At 33.8% G+C, this 19,015-nt stretch overlaps 1 protein-coding gene across 14 annotated transcripts in view; it reads left to right on the top strand.

Moving 5' to 3' along the window:
• PAM (peptidylglycine alpha-amidating monooxygenase) overlaps positions 1-19,015 on the top strand; it is a 66,454-nt gene that overhangs the window by 15,663 nt on the left and 31,776 nt on the right. For 7 of the 14 annotated variants that reach the window (XM_068177134.1, XM_068177125.1, XM_068177131.1 and 4 more), the window contains exons 5-14: positions 2,274-2,359; positions 4,029-4,112; positions 10,435-10,483; positions 10,953-11,020; positions 12,638-12,718; positions 12,822-12,898; positions 13,181-13,284; positions 16,089-16,276; positions 16,927-16,998; positions 17,246-17,317. In XM_068177134.1, the coding sequence (XP_068033235.1) occupies positions 2,274-2,359; positions 4,029-4,112; positions 10,435-10,483; positions 10,953-11,020; positions 12,638-12,718; positions 12,822-12,898; positions 13,181-13,284; positions 16,089-16,276; positions 16,927-16,998; positions 17,246-17,317 (881 nt within the window). The remainder of the gene's footprint in view (positions 1-2,273; positions 2,360-4,028; positions 4,113-10,434; positions 10,484-10,952; positions 11,021-12,637; positions 12,719-12,821; positions 12,899-13,180; positions 13,285-16,088; positions 16,277-16,926; positions 16,999-17,245; positions 17,318-19,015) is intronic. The other 7 variants (XM_068177137.1, XM_068177136.1, XM_068177135.1 and 4 more) reach the window with 2 other exon arrangements.

The following is a 19,015-nucleotide window of genomic DNA, read 5'->3' as shown; positions in this document are numbered from 1 at the left end:
TACTAACTCCCTGCTTTTTAATCTGTTTATCTTATTGCTTCTTCTTTGCAACCTCCTCTAGGTTTGTTTTTTCCTGAAGACTTAATGTTTCAGAATTATCATTGATGGTGAATTGAGATGGTTGACCATTTTTTAAACAAAATGAAAGACCAGTGGTTCATCTGTAGTTCATCTTTGTCCCCTGCAGTCTTCCCCCTCCATTCTGGTAGCCTCTTGGAAGCAAGTTTGAAACAGCCTGCACAAGGCCTTTTCCTAATTAATGTGTTCTTAGAAATACTGTGGTATAAATTAAAGACAGTTGTGCCCAAAGTGTGGTGGTAAAGCGGTGACTTTGCTTGTAGTTCTTCTGGCATTCCTCCTAAACAATCTCTTCAACACATTCCCAAATTGTGCAGCTCAATACTAGGTTAGATCCATGAGGTCTTTTGGGTTTTTTGTATAGTAGCAGTGGGAAGCTGCATAATTTTCAGTTGAAGCTGCATCCATCAAAACATTTCACTTACCTTGAAGTAAGTTTTGATTGTACTTTGGGACATGGGCATGTTTGAAGGGGAAGGTGGTCAAGCTGTTAGTTATGAAGGTCTAGAAATACATGTTGTGAGTATAACTACTAAAAAAGAAGTGGTGCGTTGATACTATCATGATTATGGCAGAGCTTTTGAAGTCAAATTAAATACATTACCTAGGCTGCAATAAAGCTCATTGGGATGAAAGAAATGTATGATATCCTGCTGAGGTGGTTTGATACACATGCCAGAAGAGCTGGTTATTTCTGAGAGATACCTGGAAAGCATCATCATCATTTACACATATGACTTAGCTGTTCTCAGCAGAAACTTGACTGAGCTGCATCTGCTAGATGTCCTGATCTTTTTTGCGTTTACACTCTTCCTCACACTGTGTGGCACTCTATTTTCCCCACAATTTCAGGTGAATGGAACCACGCCTTACATACGCAAATGTTTTCCCAAATGTCATTTTACAGACAGTGATAAACAGTGATAACAGCCTGTACCATTTTGATTTAGAATGAAACACTGGCATATACGCCAACCTTCATCACATCTGGCTTGAGTCTGTTGATGTAGTCTGAATAGTTTCAGGGTGAAGCTTTCTAAAAGTCATACCTGTGTATGCTGCACACCTACACTCTGTGCTCAGGGCCATGGATGCTTTGCCATTGGAAGAAGGTACAAATACACCCTGTAAACAAACCTTTTCCTTAATTCAGGATAAAGAGGGAGAAGTGTATTCTAGGTGGGTGTTCAGAAAGCTCCTTAGGGTCCCTTGTTTGATTATCCATGTGTATCATCATGCAGCCTCCACCCACAAATAGCAGTCAGTGCCTTGGATATGGTCCAGGTACATTGTGCTGTCTGTACGACTGCATGTGGCCATTTAGACTTGGTAGTGTGTTTTCCTCAGGTTTACCAGTTCTTGCATATTTAAGGTATTTAAGAATTTACCAGTCTTTGGGAATCTTTCATTCTTCACTCTCAGTGTCACCTGCAAGGTGCTAGCTGCAGAGGCTATGGACTATTCAAGCTTTTTGTTACTGTAAATATTTGTGACCTGTTTGTGGCCTGTTAACTTGGCAAACCCTTCTTTTTTCTTTTTGTTTTCCCTTGGGTTTTCATTTTGCATTTTTTGGTGATTATTTCTTTTGTGTGTGTGTATATGTGTATGTGTGTGATTTTTCTGTTTTGAAAAACAAGAAATCATGCAATGGAATAAGAATTTACTTAAAGCAATGAGCTCGCATTAAGTACAGGGCATGAGTGCCTTCTATATGTGGGTTCATATACAGCTTTCTGTCACATTTTTTGCAATTATTTTAAAATTAATTTTAAATAACCAATTTTATGTTTTGTGAGGATTTTTTCCTGCTTGTGCATGAGTCCTATTCCTCTGTGTAAATGTGGCACCCATTGTCATTTTGTGTCACTTGAGTTAATAATGCTAGAAATTTTCACACAGTTCATTACCATAAAATGTTCCTTAATTTTTTTCCGTCACTGTTTAATAGGCTGACAGGGCCCATCAAAACTGTCTAACATTGCCTTAATGCAAAGGGAGGGAAATAAAAGAAGGTGGAACATATATCAATATCCATGAAAGCAATCTGCATTAAAATAACTGTGTTTAATCAGCAGACATTCAACAAACCATCTTCATAGATCTTAAAATTAGTGGTATTGCGTGTAACTCACTTGCTGTTCTCTGATTTCAAAACTTTAAAAATTATATTCCCTTTTCTTTCCTCATATTTTTAGGGACTGTGATGAAGGAACATGCAAAGATAAATCTAACATTTTGTATGCTTGGGCAAGAAATGCTCCACCCACCAGGCTGCCTAAAGGTATTGGCCCTTTAATATGGAGTTCTTGTGTGCAGGGGCAGGGGAAAAAGAAGGACATGGAAGTAAGAACCTGGCATATCTGAGAACATCCTATAATATTTTTATTATGTCTAATTGATAGAAACTGTATAAACGTCAACCTAATTAACTATGAAATGCATTATGCGAGCTAATACACTTGTGGGGTTTTGTCATTCTGTTTGCTATACCATTATGGGTTTCTGTAGGGGTAAAAAAGGCAGAGATAAGTATCATAATATACTGTTTATTTTTATATAGCATTAATCTTGCATTTCCTACTATATGTTACTAGAAGGTTACCATTTATTTATCTTTCAGTAGCACACAAACTGCATTAAAATATTTTTGTTTAGGAAAGCACAAATAAATTCAGTTGAAACATTGAATTTTTCCTGTTTAAAGTATATGTTGAGAATTTAATGTGTTTTTAATTTTTAATGCTTTGATGCAGTTGAGCAACGTGCTTGTATACACATTTTCTTGTATAATAGACAACCCTGCTGAACTAAATCAAAACATTTTAAGCTACTTGGAGTGGTATGTCTGGAAAACAGGGGGAAGTGCTTCTTTGTAATTACCACTAAGGGTCTTAGAAATATCTACTATCTGTATAAACTTGATCTGAAAATATCTTGAATTCTAAGTATTTTTTTTTCTTTCATCTTTTACTGCCCATTTGCATAGCCAAGGGCAGTATCATGAAAATGCTTTTTTTATAATCCATTTACACACTTACCAACATGAATGTTATTTGATTTGGTTTTCAGAATGTCAAGTTTAAAAAAAAATGTTACGTGGAGGATTCTTTAGACGTTTTGTACTTAGAGAATTATGTAGAAGTTTTGCTATTAAACCCCAGTTATTAATACTTTTCTTGTTGGTAAGTTGTGCAAAAATAAAAGGATTGTAGGGAGTATTCATAAAGATGCCTCATGTGTGCACAGAGAGGCTGCAGTCCCATCTATAAGGTGGCTTTACCTTTTACTGACCAAATACAAATAAATTGTTTTTTTCTGCTTCTTTTGAAGAATGTTCATTGCAGAATTGGTTTAGAGAATTCCCTTTTGGTGATGTAATAATTTGCAATTTCATTCTTTCAAATTATTACAAGCTTCTGTGTTGTGTTTTGTGCCTGTGCTTGCTTCTCTCATCAAGTAAAATAGGTGCATAATTTCCTCAAGATTGTTTCTGCATATAATATTAATTTAAATCTAAAAGTATTTTACTGCAGACCTTTTTCTCTTCTCATTCTAATGTCTTCTTAGTAGTTAGTGTTAATTAGTTTGTATCATGCAGAGGTTATATGAGAAATGAAAGGTCCACCAAATCCTACATGGATAGGAAGACTTCATTTTTATTTTGGGTTTTTAAAAATATCTCTATTAATGTTCTTTGATTGAGAGAGTTCTCTGCATAAAGCAGATACTTATTCATAATTAAGTTATGGTCCTAGCTTCTTAGTCTGTTCGGGATCATGTGCTAGTTGTTTTCCAGTGTTTCAGGACAAAGTTTTCTTCAGTGGTGTCTGTAATTTTCTACCCTTTCACTCTTAGCCAGTAAAGTGATTTGTATTTTTTTATATTGTCAGTGATGGTGAATCATCTTACATTTTATTTTTTCTGAAAACAATATATTTTCCTTCTCTTAGGTGTTGGATTCAGAGTTGGTGGAGAAACGGGTAGCAGATACTTTGTTCTCCAGGTACACTATGGAGATGTTAGTGCATTTAGAGGTATGCTTTTTGGAAATTTGCTCTGTAAGTTGTATCAGCTACATCATCAAAAATATTTACCTGTAGAAAAGAATTTTTCTGTTAGTGTAATTTGCAAATATCAGTGGGCATATTTGGAATACAGTTTCTGTATTAAGTTGACTTCATAAACTTAATTTATCTCTATAAATATTTGAACACCATTTTTTTCTTCAAAAACTGTGGAACAAATGACTTCAAGTGATCAATAAGCAGATTGATAATTTTACGTTTAGGGAGAGATTGGGGGTTTCCATATGTAATTCATTGTTTTGTTTAATGAAGTTGAAACAAATAGGTGTGAACACACTTAACCTGTCATCCTACTTGAGTAGATTGTGAACAGATAATATTCACTGGCCAATTAGTCACAGTATTTGTGTTTGGAAAAAAGGTGAGAGACATGACTAGTGGAGACAGTGTCTTTTTTTTTTGTTTGTTTGTTTGGCTTGATTTTTGATTTTTTTTATGATGAAATGCTCATTTCAAGCATAGCAATATGGTTATTCTTGTCATTGAGTATCTCACAGAATCACGTAGTGGTTGAGATTGAAACAAACCTTTGGAAGTCATCTGGCCCACGCCCTCCCTGCTCAAGCAGGGCCACCTACAGCCTCTTGTCCAGGCCCGTGTTCAGGTATATTCAGGGGTGGAAGCATCCCAGGGCAACCTCTGCCAGTGCTCAGTCACTCATACAGTGAAAAAGTTTCCTTATGTTCAGCGGAAGCCTTCTGTGTTTCAGTGTGTGCCCATCACCTCTGGTCCTGTGGCTGAGCACTGCGAAGAGCCTAGCTCCCTCTTCTTTGCACCCTCCCTCCAGATCCATCTCTCCCTGAACAGACTCTCTCAGCCTTTCCTCACAGGAAAGATGCTCCAATTCCTTCATAATCTAAGTGGGCCTTTGCTGGACAGAATTAATTTAATATCTGGTTAATTAAATGAAATGAAAAATATTATTTTTAGAAGAGTTGAATATGAGAGTACATGATTTTACATACAGCATTTTTTCCCTCCAAAACTTATGGGAAGTAAAATTGGGTGCTAATTCATAAATAACTACTACATAAAGTCAAATATTTTATATTTGTAATTACTTGCAAGTCAGAGTAGTAAACTCTGAACAATGCTTTGGAATCCTTGATGTACTACTGAAAGCATAACAAGTTAACTGAGCACTTTTCATCATTTATCCTCTGTTCTGAATTGCAACAACTGCATGTGCTTACATACAATCTTCAGTGACTGTATTCTTATGATTTGACTCTATTCTTATGCCTGTGGTTACCAACAGACAAGAAGAATCCCTTTAGGTTATTCCTGACATTTAAAAACAGTTGTGAAACTAGTTAAAAATTCTGCATTGAATATCTTTGGACACTACTATGAAGGTTTAAGACATTTTCTTAGATTAGAATAATTCTGCTTTCCATCCCTTCTTACCTATAATCCTGAGCTAAGAATTCATATTTAGATATGCACTTTACTCTCAGATAACAAAATAAAACTTACGGTACCCTGTCTAAAGTAAACAGATTAAAATTTAGTCTGGAGAACCAAAAATAGATTCTACAAAAAAATATGTGAACAGTCATCTTAGAAAAATATTGATTTCGCTATTTCATTTTCTTTACTTTTTATATTATAAAAGCAAAAATTATTGTGGAATTATGCCTAGATAGTGGATACAAGTAAACAAGTAAAAAATTGCCAGAAATTTGTCTGCCTTTTTATATAGTCATAAGTGTTTCAAGTTCAGATTCAAATTAAAGTAAATCTAGCCATCTTTAGGTCTGTAAAGGGACCCAGACAGCTTTGAACTTGGGCTGTAGGGATATGCAGTGCATTGTAATCCTGGTCTTATTTTATTATTCTATGTAAGCACCTTTGAATCTGAATTTTTAAAAATATTATATTTTTTTAATGCCTAGAATGTTTTTTTTTTCTTTTTCCTTCCCTTTGCATAACAGAGACTAATGTTGTTTCTAATCTGCCATATTATTATCTTAGTTCTTTCCAGCACATGTAAGAATATAATTGTTATCACCACGAATCAAAGTGTTTGGAAGTTATCAATGATAATGTCTTTTAGCTATTCTGAAATTGAAGGTTTTCACATCCTGTCATTTTGTATGTGTTTTGTATCCGTTGCATTGTTTGAAGCAATTTATAATTTTTTGTCAATATGTTCGGAGAAAATTTATGAGGAAGTCTTTCATCTGTGTTCAGCTTTGGCTTTTTTTTCATTCCCTTTCTTGTTCTCTCTCTTTTCTTGCACAATGAACAATGCATTCTTGCATTCTCAGCTTCTTCTTTTAACCCCCAGCTTTTCACTGAGAGTAGATTTATTTGTCCCTGCTATCACTCTCTGCAAGAATTATGTTACCCACATTGCATATAATAACATATAATTTCTCAGTGGAGTGTAGGGTTCTTAGTGTTTTCTTAGGATTTGGTTTTTTTTTTTTTTTTTTTTTTGGTTGGGGAGAGTAATTAGTTTTGGCCACCAATCTAGCAGATATCTTAAAAATATCTGTTTCCTCATAAGAATGTGAGTTGTATATTGTCATTTGAACATTACTCTGAATATTATTCTGAACATTAGATTTGGTGTGCTTCTCTTTGACACTCTCTTGAATATGCCAGTGTCTTGAATAAAATTAGCTTTTCATACTCACAGAGATTCATGGCTGTGATACATTTTTATATTCTTTTAGCAAATCAGTCATCTGTGACCTTTATGAGGTCTTCATCTGTTAAAAAATTTATATTGAACCAGGATCAACAATTGTCTCCTTTCTGTCTGGAAAGTAAGTTGTGAAAATGTCACTGGGGAGTTTCATTCCAGATTTCATACTAGATTGTTAAAAATATATTTTATTGAATTGATACTGGATAAGTGAACAGATCGGCAAGTACATGCACCTTGACTTACATTAAAAAAACAAATTAAGGTAATTTTATGTATCAAATATTAGATACCAATATTAAATGCAGTATTATTTGTCTCTTTCTTTACTAGGACCTCCAGTTCATTTCTTGTGCTGCATGTGTTCGCTCAATAAATATAACTTGTACAAAATTACTTCCCCATGGGCATTAGCTTTGGAATTGCCTTGCTCAGGGGTTGTGCTCACCTTTGAGGCTACTTCTTACCTTTAATGAATCAAAGCCAAATCTGAGACGATATGTGGAGATTCTGGTACAAATCAAGGGTTGACTTTGAAATAACAAGGAGTTTGGAGCTTCATAAAAAGTGCCACTCTGTTGCAGTGGAAGCTTGTACGTATTCTAGTCACCATGAATGAGTGCTATACTGTTCCTATGAAATGCTAGAAACAGAGAGTGAAAAAGCTGAATAAATAGTTTGAGCAGAGTGCTCAATAATTTATAATCCCCATACTCAGAGTGCAAAGAAAGTAGGTTTTGAAGAGTGTTTGTTTTATGAGTAAAATACCCATAAAATTTTAAGTATCTAGGAAGTCCTAGAAGTCTCAATGTCTGTGGCAGATTATCATGCATGTAATTGAAGAGTTCAGGACTGTAGATCTGGATAGACAGATTAGCAGAAAGCCTGTCAGTCTTGCTTCAGAAGTCTTAGCAAAATCAGCTTACAGAAGGAGAGTGTTTCTCTTTAGGATTTGCCTTCACATCAGATGTTAGTATTTAATTTGAAAAACTATTGAGTATTTCTAGTATTTGAGATATTTTTCCTAGAAAACATTTAAACATTTATTGGCAGTTAAACTTGGAATTATTGTTGCAATGTTGTCATGCACAATTTTTAAAAATTATATCCTTAAAATCTGAAGCCAGTATAGCATCCACCATTGGCTTTGTTTGATATGGGTAAATAAAGGCAGAGACTATTTAATATGATTGTGTTATACTTGCACGGAGCACAAAAGGTAGAGCACAACTTGTCAGCGTTCTTTGGTACAGTGTTCAGAGCTTTGAGTGTTTCAAAGAGATGAACTGAAGGAGGAAGAAGCAGGGAAACATCAGTTCCAGTTCCATCCCTCTGTAGTTGTTAGAAAAACATTTAGTTCAGTTATGGCTAAATATAACTACAAACAGAATTATAAAGCACTGTAGGAATTACTGAAAGGTTTAGACTAATGTATCCATACATTATTTTATTCTTAACACAGCACTGCAGATTAGATACTTGTGCCAGAAGTTAATTTGTGCTTCTCTTGATACTGATTTAGATTATTGCCTTTTATAGAAGCAATTGTAATGATCAATAGCAACTTTACATGTATCTTCAGTTTATTTTGAAATTGCTCTCTTTAGATGAAAATGCCATCAGCATTTTTAAAATGCTCTGAAAATTCAAATTGTCAAAATACTTTAATATTACCAAACAGGAATAATATTTGAGGTTTTTTTTTTCCCCTGCTTCTATTATGCTACTTTTATGCCTATGGCCTAGTAAGGGCTAAATTTTTCAAATATGAAATTAGTTTGATGGCTTGGGGGTAATTTTGCAGCTGTTTTCAAAAGATAGAATAGTGATGTTTTCAACTAAAATTCCAAAACTGAGAGACTCAAAATGACTGCATTTTAAAATTTTAAATTTAATTACTTTAAGTAATAATGTTCTGAGAGGAAGCAAGCATTTTCCAATTTCCATTGAAGTTCATGTAGTGCAGAGTTCTAACAGTATTAGACTTATAAAAACTGAGCTCTGGAGCATCACCTGTGTTACATAAATAACAAAAAAATAGTTTAAAATTAGGAGAGTGGGGCAGAAGGGACTTTACAAAGACCTTTGTAGCAAACACTGAGGTATTGAGATTATAGGTGAAGCTGCCTGCAGGGAAGAGGATTAACAGTATATACATATACAGAACTTTTTCTAAAACCATTGAGAAGGAGTTTAGTTTCTCTTTCTCTTGAATGTTTTCTTACCATTCCCCTTCTTTTGTCCTAATAGCTTAGTCTTTTTGGCACTTTTGAATTCTTGATTTGGTAGTCTTGACTCTTGTAAGTAATCATGATGAAAGAGCTACTGTTCTTATTTTTTTCTGTTTACAATGAAGACTTAGCTTTTTTGTTGCTATTTATAAAGGTGCAACTGTGGTATAGTGATTCAGATTTTTAAATCCAAAAGTGTTTATTGGGATGCACAGAGCTGGAGTAACTAAGAATTTGTAGATGCCATGATAATGAGCATTATGAGAAGGCAGTGAAATTGTGTTAGGACCTAGTTCAATTGAATAACGCATACATTAATTTACAGATTTATTTTTGTGAACATAGTGAAAACAAATTCTTGTAAATTCTACTATCAGTGGTGGGTAAAAGCAAACTGAGTATTATCCCTTAATAGTGACATATGGGGTGACTGAAATAGCTAATGTGTGAAAAACTGAACTGACTGTTTTTAATCTGTCAAGTTTCCATGCATTGTCCCACTTTGGCCATTATCCTTTTTTTTGTTCAAATGCACTACTTTTTCAGTTTGGAATTTGGCTATTTATGGGAGAAAAAACTCTCAGAAATGATCACTTGTTACCATAGATTCTCTGATCTCTTTCTTACCTGAAACATATACTGTTGGATAATATTTTTTCAGAATGTTCTGTTTATTAACTTTGGAGTTAGATCCACCTTCTAACTACAGCTATTATTGTATAAATATGAGAAAAAGAAACTTGCATAAAAAAGAGCAAAGATTGAACTCCCAGATGGCCAACTATAATTTAGTAACCGTCAAGACGATTGGATCTTTAAATTAAAATGTCAAACATATCAGCTAATGATGATACAGTACTCTGACAAATGAATTAGCTATTTTTACTCACATTCTAGGATATCCAGTTTTAAGTAGAATTGCTGTCTGTATTGGAATATCCAGTTCACCTGCTGACTTTCATTACAAGGATTTCTGGCAGCTGCATTATTAATGTCTGAAATGATTGCTTTTCACAAACCTTTCATTTTTATAACTTTGATCAAAATATAAATTTGTTTGAAACAAAACTACTTTTGGTACTGTTGTAAACATGATACTGTTTCATTTCCCAGATTCTAGTTCATAAAGATCTAAATTTTCTAGTAATGTAGTTTTCATCCACTGAAGTTTTTCTTTGTATTAGGATTTCTACAAATGCAGTACTGAGATGTTCAGGTTGGTGCGAATTTCAGTAGTATTTCCACAGTATAACAATTTTACTGCACACAGTAAGATTAAAACTTGTTCTGTTTTCTGTTATTTTTTACACAGCAGAAAAATCTTATTAATATGTACTAATTTGCAGGGATTCATTTGCTAATGATAAAACTTTCACAATTTGTACAGATAAACACAAGGACTGCTCTGGTGTAACTTTGCATCTGACACATCAAAAGTGAGTATTTTTAAAAATTCTTACCTATTTTTTATTGGGATAGAAATTGTGGATTCCATTTAAAGCATTTGAAATAAAAATAATACATTCTTCACAATATTAAGAATTACGAAGTTGTGTCATATGTTGGCAAAAAAATTCATTTCTGCTAAGAAACTTGACACAGCTGAAATTAGTACTGGGTTAACACAGTTTAAGAGGTTCATGTTTAGAAATCTGGGATGAGAACAGCAGTTATGCAGATGATAGCTTTGTCCTATTTCACATACATTGCAGAAAATGTTTAGAAATGGTAACAAAAAAGAGGGAGAGGGGAACTGCTGTGAAACAGCTTCGTTTTTAGAAGACCTGTTTCAGAGGTAATCCAATGTTTAGAAATTAGTGGTATCAAATGGCACTGCATATCAAGTCACTTGAAGTTGTGTTTTACAGAGAACTTGTTTACCAGAACTTGGATTTTCCATTGCAGGCAGCCCTTGATTGCGGGAATGTATCTTATGATGTCTGTGAACACAGTCATACCACCAGGCAAGAAAGGTGAGTTATCATTTTACAAAGTGATTGTATGATTTCAGCATCTGATCTATTATTCTTACTTATTGTGGAAGAAAATTTGACAGAGGCTTGCTGATATGTAGGTGGACACATTATTTATTTGACTGAAGGAACAAATGAGGAAAAAAATAGTTATGCTTAAGATTGTATCCTGTTTCCTATGACTACATCAGTAAAGGCAGTCAATGATGTATGAACACAACGTGTACAAATAATAATGAGTATTTCTTTAATTTATTTTCATCTTCTATTTTATAAAAAATGCCCTTCCTCTTTTCTAATTCCTTCTCTGCCCTCTGAAAAGCCATTAAACTGCTTTGGACTCTTCTTCATATGTCATTCATGACTTTTGTGATTCTACTAAGAATTCAGTTTTAAAAAATTAATTTCTACCAGTAAGGAGCTGCTATTTAAGAATTTTATTCCTATGTTGGGAGTAAAGTGGGAGTAAAGGTCCTGGTTGGTTAAAAGGTCAAAATGCTGAAAAAATAAAAAAAAAAAACTGTAATAAAAAGTTTCCAAACTGTTTCTATTCAGAATCCTGAATTTTATCTAAAACTCAGCTTGGAAACTCCCCAAATCCTTTCTTCAGCTAGCATGGGATGTACTGTTTTAAGGAAGTTGAACACTGACTGTACTCTGCTATACCAAATTTTTAAGCATATAACCAAGAGCATCATTTGTCCCATTCACAGTTAGCTGCCTAAATATGATGAGGTAGTCAAATGCTCAGCTGACTAAAACTGTTTAGTGAATTCAACAACTGAAACATTTTTAAATTTGAACTGAAATGAAAAATATTTTGCTCTCCAATACGAAAACACACCAAATTAATCCCCCACTATCCCCAAGAACATTTGATCAGTGTAGGAATTTAATTTTTCAACTGGAAGGGTGAGGGAATAGGGTAAACACATTTCTGTAGTTGCTGATAACTTCCTTCTCATGTTCAGTCAAATTTACAGCTCTTAAGTGGAACATTAAATTTGTTAAAAGAGGAAGTGTGGCGATATCTCTCAGAAAGGCATCAGGATTTTTCTGTAGGCTCTTCCTTAGGTACTGTTACTGCACCTAACACAAGTACTACCCTGTAAACATTGTACAGCACTTCTGTGACAAAGTCTCTTGTCTAAATCTAAATTAGGTCTGGGCCTTTGTAATCGAGACTTCATTGTAAATTCTATCAGTTTGGAATTATATCAGTTTATGTTAATTTTCCCCTGAGAGCACCATAGCTATGATTAGTTTAAGCAATCATCAGCATATTCTGTAAGTAAATGTATTACTTTATTTTGTTAAATAGTAGTAGTGTACACTGGAAGAAGTTCTGTCTTTCAGCCAGAAAGATTTTATATATATGTCAGCAGATTAAGTAATTTTCAAGTAACCTGGACTATATTTTATTAGTTTTTCTTTGCAGATGTCTTGAGATGGACACTGTTGAAATATAAGATATTATCTATTATCTTTTGAAATCATCTGTTGTCCATTTTACATATGCTTTTTGTAAACCATGCTGAATGAAGTACAGTAATTCAACTTTTCTCTGTTTGATAAATTATCTGTTTGTCATTGTTTATTGTTGCCATATTTTCACAGTGGTTGATGCAGACATTGCCTGCCATTACAAAAGGTCTCCAATGCATCTTTTTGCCTACAGAGTTCATACACACAGACTAGGTAAGAGTAACATAGGAATATCAAATACCTAACAGAAAAATGTTGACCCTGCAACATAATTTTTAAGTGTATCTCACTTCTTATGTATATTGATATCTTATAGGTAAAGTAGTGAGTGGATACAGAGTGAGAAATGGTCAATGGACATTGATTGGTAGGCAGAGTCCGCAATTACCACAGGTTGGTTGGGTTCTTTTTAGTTCTGAATGTAAATTTCAATTATCTTTGTTTCAAACTGAGAAGCTGAATTGGAAATCACGTGTCCACAGATTTGCATCATGGTGTTTCCACTGGTTATGTGCTGTTGTGCTCCTGGAAGTGAATATTGCCAAGTATTTTCACAATTAGATTATGACGCAAAAGTGATTTCAGATATGTAGCACCATCCTTCTCATCAATGTCTATTAACAGAGAGATTATGAAGCACTTTCACTGATTGTGGTGAATCATCCTTTCTTTCAGGCATTCTACCCTGTGAAATATCCGGTAGACATTAGCTATGATGATATCCTAGCAGCCAGATGTGTGTTCAGTGGGGAAGGCAGAACTACAGAGACACATATAGGGTAAATTTTATCTATTCACTCCATTTCAGAACCTGTTTTACCAGGGTGTTGGTTATATGTAGAAATGTTTTTGTTTCATGTCTTCTTCCAAGGTAATTCTAAGAAACATTTTCTGCCAGAATATTTTGTTATGCTCTCTGGTCTACTTAAGATTTAACTCTACTCAGTGTTCATTGATGTTATTTACGTGAATATTCACTTTGCTGAAGTGTTCAGAAGACTTCTGAAGTGAAGTTGTACTGCCAGACAACTTAGTCAGATGTTGGACTGTTGTTAGAGAAGGATTCAGAATATCAGTTCTAGAAAATATATTTTATAGGTGACAATATTAACTGTTTATAGTGAAATAATAATGTTTCACAATTCTCTACACTATTTCAAAAGGAAAATGTGTAGAAGCTCATAAAATGATGGTATTTTGACCTATTGCAAAATCTAGTCTTAAAAAATCTGGACCAATACTGAAATTACCTTTTTTCAGTATAAAAATGTACAGGCTTTTATGAAAAACAATCAAACCAGAAATTACTAATAATAAAAAATAAGAAAATCTGAACTATGTTAGTCACTGATGCTACTCCACTGCAGGTGATAGACACAGCCCTGTAAGATCAAGTGGACAAATACAGCTGTGAAAATACATATAATATTAATACTCTCATAGCTGGCTGTGGTTCTTTGAACTGTAATTTAATGCATATGTTGAGAAACAGAAATAACCTATTGAAATCTCTCCATTCTGGGAGTGTGTGCTGCAGCATTCCAAGAAAACAGATTTTTATGCATTGAGCACCCTAAGATTGCATCTTAGTGGAGGGTTAAGGATTCAACATGGATTTATCACCTTCCAGTGGGCAGTTAAGATAGTGATGTGTAGCAGTTGGAAAAATTAGTTAAGAAGAGGTTTTCACAAATATCATGACTCTAAAAACATAAAACATTTAACTGCTGACCTTTTTTCACAAGTTCGTCATGTTTCTGTAACTTTCCCCAAAGTAGTTCCTATTTGTTGAATAATCCTTACAGTTTAAGAAACAGTCTTAGGAAAATTATGGTATTTTCTTTCAATGTACTAGTATGCTTTCAGTGGGGAAAATCTCTCTCTGTCCTTTTCATTACAGTAATTGTTATTATTATAATTATTATTTTACTATATTTATTATTATTTGTTTGCACTATAATATATGAATGTGTATTGTATAAATCATGCCATATTGTTTATTAGTATTTTTTTTAGTATTACTATTATTTATTTATTAATAATTAATATTTAGTATATTTTACCACAAGTTTTGCTTTGTCCCACTCTGGGGAGGACAGGAGGGGGGGCAGTGAGTGGTAGTACTTAACTGCCACCTGAAATTAAACCACTACAAATGCTTAGACACAGTAGCATGTCAGGTGAACCACAGTTTGTGTAATTTCCACATCACATTTTCTACTGGAGTTTTAAAGAGGAAACAATCACGGTGATGGATATTGGAGGTCCAACAGTGAAGTTAATGCTTTCTAAAAGCTTAGGCAGAGCTTGCCCAGTTTTGTAGTCTCCAAGGGATGCCAAAATTCAACGCATGGAAAAATAACCAATTCGCCTTTTGAAACAGTCTCTTCTTCCATGTTTCCCTTTCTCCCCTCTGGCTTGTATTATTATTGTTGCTATGGTGAATAAATGAATGCTGCAGAATGCTGCTGGAAAAGTCAGCACTGATGTCTTTTGCAAACAGTTAATATAACGCCTCTGTGTTTTTTTAATGAGTGTAGGCTTACTGTTTAATTGTGAAAGCTAATTAAAAATCTTGATGTAAACCCCTATATTATATGAACTTCCATTAAGAAGTCCTAGCTTATTAACTATCGGGATTGTAGCTCTAAACAAAAGGTACGAACCTATATGGCAGAGGAAGAAACAGATCACAGTTGTAAAGAGGCTATATATACTCTGCTTCAAAAAGTAATATTTTTTAAAAAAAAACCCTTTTTTCTATTGAAGGCAGGATTATGTAGCAGTAGAGAAGGGCCACTTTTGTTTCAAGTACATGCACAACATTTATCAAAGAGCTGAATTTTGCTAGTGTTTTATCATTCCCCTTGCACTCATGTTTTTGTTACAGAAGCTTACAAACAAGTTATTCTCAAGGTGACAGTGCTCTGTTCTTTTTAAGAGATACTTACGGTAGCTTAATAGGTAACGAAAATAAATTTTGCAGTATTAGAACCACTGTTATTGGACAGTAAATGCACTTGGTGAGGAAAGGGGGAAGATTTGTCAAATAGCTGCTGAAATGAAACGTATATTATTTGCAACAATCTCAAATTACATTCATCCAAGGTTTGTAGAAAAGTAAGTGATTAGTAATGTAATGAATGTTACAGCTCTGTCATATTTAATCAGAACATGTGCCCAGTTGATAACACAATGGGAACTGTGTGAAGTATGCTGGAGAAATTAGAAGGAAGAGCAGTTTAAATAGACAATGCAATTTTCTGTGAAATCAAAAGCAAATTTATAGGAAGTTCTGAGGTATATGGGGTTTTTGTCTGAAGCAGATGTGGTTGTACTTATCCTGCTACATTTGTCCACACTGCTTTTCTCCAGTATAAACAAAAAGAAATTTCTGATATTCACTGTAGTGCATGTATTGCATGCTTTAGTTTGGGACATCTAAACATTTGATTGTGATATTTTAGTAACCTGTTAAACAATTATATAATAGCTATTAAATAATTAAATAATAGCTATTAATTAAATAATAGCTATTCAGCTCATTATTTTCTAAGTGCCACATCTTTTCTGTACTGTGTAGGGGTACTGCCAATGATGAAATGTGCAACTTTTACATTATGTACTATATGGAAGCTAAGCATGCTGTCTCATATATGACCTGCACACAGAACACAAACCCTGAAATGTTCAGAAATATTCCACAGGAGGCAAATATTCCTATTCCAGTCAAGTCTGATGTGCTGAAGATGATGCATGGACATCATGAAGGTGAAAAACACTTGTAATCCATTTTATTCATGCCATCTTATGCTCACTGATGTATTTCTCTGTGTTGTGTTGGTATGCAAAATTTTCATAAAGAGGTAATGCAGTTCTGCATAAAATTCAAATTGCTAATTAATAAATAATCATGGGATTCTGCTGTTGGTTTTGGTGGCAATGTCTGCTATAGTCTTTTGTCTGTTTCTTTCTCATGTTGTCTTCCAACTTCTAACATATTTTTACAGCTGTGGCCTGCCTGTAAAAGACTGGCTTCTTTTTCTATGTCAAACTTTATATTAACTGTAACTAACTACATATTATCTTATCTTCTGTCTATTTCCTACAAAATTGAATCATAACATTGCCCTAGTTTTCTAGATCCCACTGCTGTGTCATGGGAGGAATCAAATTTTTACGTTGAACAGTTGTAGGCATATAAATTGCAGCAACAGTATTATCCAGAGGTAATCTATCTGATGTGCCTGTGTAGCAAGTACAAGTTGTAGTTTTTTCACTTTTTTAGTGTTGCATTGTGTGGTATGACTACTGTGATAGAAATACCATGTATTTGTTTCAGAAGGGCATTTTTTCCTCAGCAGGGTGGTAATTCCCTTCACATGCAGAGATTAACATCATACTCTAAACCCATTTTTCAGAAACCAAGGACAGTGATACAAGTTCTTTGCTTCAGCAGGACAGAAAAGAAGAGGAAAAGATTTTGCATCAGGGTATGCATTTGCTTATTTCTATGTACATTTTTTTCTATATTTATTTCTACTTCTATCTTCTAATATAAATCTTAATTATTTTATTTTTTTATTCTGGTTGTTTTAGTGCTGTGTTGTTCAATACAACTATTGTTTATATATAAAAACGACAAATGTTCATTTCCAAAGGACATTTTTCCACAGTAGGGGGATACTCAGTTTCATTCACATGCAAAGGCTAACATCATATCCTAAATCCATTTTTTAGAAACCAAGGATAGTGATGCAAGTTATTTGCTGCAACAAGCCAAAAAAGAAGAGGCAGAGATTTTGGATCAGGGTATGTACTTGCTTATTTCTATGTCAAGTAAAGGACTCGTTAATATAAAATATTGATAAAATGTATCCTAATTTTTAATGATTTATGAAGTTTTTAATCTGTTTATCTTTAATTGATGCAATTTGCAATGTTCTGTAAAGCTAAGGATTGCATGCTATATGAGAAATAATAAAAAGAATTAGTTTACCACTGATCTCTAGCCTCATAGGTAAAATTTATTAGTGCATTTTAATCTCATAAAGTTTTTCTGTTCTTTGTTTAATTTGCTGACAAAGGTTGTGATTTATTTGTATGTGCATGTATCCTGTATGTAACTATTTGCTATTAACTCTTCATTGATTTCTCAATTTGTATTACCATGTGTGTATTAGGGAATAATGCTCTTATGCTTGAGTATTTGCTACACTTGCAAATATTGAGTTGAAGTGTTGAGTGCAGCTGTTTAATACTCTATTATTTTGTGTTATATTTGTGTGTATGTATGCATTACAACTCACACGGAAATATGTATAGTACGTAGCTGGAGGAAAAAAAATCTATGACTGCTATAAAGATTTAAAAAATACTCAATATTATTTATGCTTCAGAAACATCTTAGACTCACAAGAACTTTTAAGTTCTTGTGAGTCATATACTGTTAGATAGAAATTGCCTCAGTATCAGGATTTTTCTTTAGACTCAGGGGAAGGCCTCATCAGCTACAGATTCATACAGTTTCTATTGAACAGTATTGAGGTTCAAGGACTAAATTAGAGCACACTTACTTTTGCTTTTAAGCAGAGCAAAGATTGGACAGTGTTTAGAATTTTTAATAACATCTCCATAAGGGGTTAGATTTTTTTATGTATTCTGCCATTTCTTAGACTTAACTCAAATAATTAAGTTTTAGTTACGTAAGACCAGCTTCTGGAGTGCGAAACTGTCTTGAATGAAAGAACTTTGAGCTATTAGGAACAGTATTTACAGTGGCATATCCGATATTTATATTGGTCAATTCAATCTGTATTTTTAAGAAGTAAAAACAATTCAATTGTTTTTTCCTGTTTCAGAGCAGAATGAGCTATCTGTTTACAAACCTACATCAAAATTCATGCTGACAATATGGTTTACCCTTACATTACCAATAAGTGCATTAGCATTTGATCAAGGTTCTTGTTTTATATATATGTTTTATTGAATTCATTAGTGTTTGGAAAAAAAGTGTTGAAGAAGGTCCTGCTGCTAAAATCGTTTTCATTTGTCTTTAAAATGTATTTTGAAGATGTTTCCGCAATGCGGTCTGGTTTGCTGAGAGCACTAGTTAATATGCATCCTCATCTAACCTGTTTCTATGGAAACACACAATTTTTTGTTCATATGAAATTACTTGGGTTCATGATGTGAAATACCAAAACACAGTAGTTGCTGTGAATTTAATTTCCTGTTCTTTAATGTTAGATTAAGATAAATTTCCCCATCATTTACAGGAGCCTGTCTTCAATTTTATATTGATACAGCTCTAACTTCAGTTGAAGCAAAACAACAGGAAAAACCAGTTCAGGTTTGGTTTTATTTTTGTCTCCAAAAAGGGAAAGTTGAGTGGCTGGCTTAGAAAGTAGGTTTTGGTTCTGCAAGTGCTCCCCAGATAGACTGGGGAAACCAGGAGCTGAAAATGGTCTGCAAAATGGGCCTGTAAAAATTACATAGAAATTAGAGTCC

This window comes from Anomalospiza imberbis, chromosome Z (genome assembly GCF_031753505.1).
Source record: "Anomalospiza imberbis isolate Cuckoo-Finch-1a 21T00152 chromosome Z, ASM3175350v1, whole genome shotgun sequence".
NCBI lineage: Eukaryota > Metazoa > Chordata > Aves > Passeriformes > Viduidae > Anomalospiza > Anomalospiza imberbis.
The sequence above is the reverse complement of the archived record's forward strand: the minus strand, read 5'-3'. Positions and strand labels throughout refer to the sequence as shown.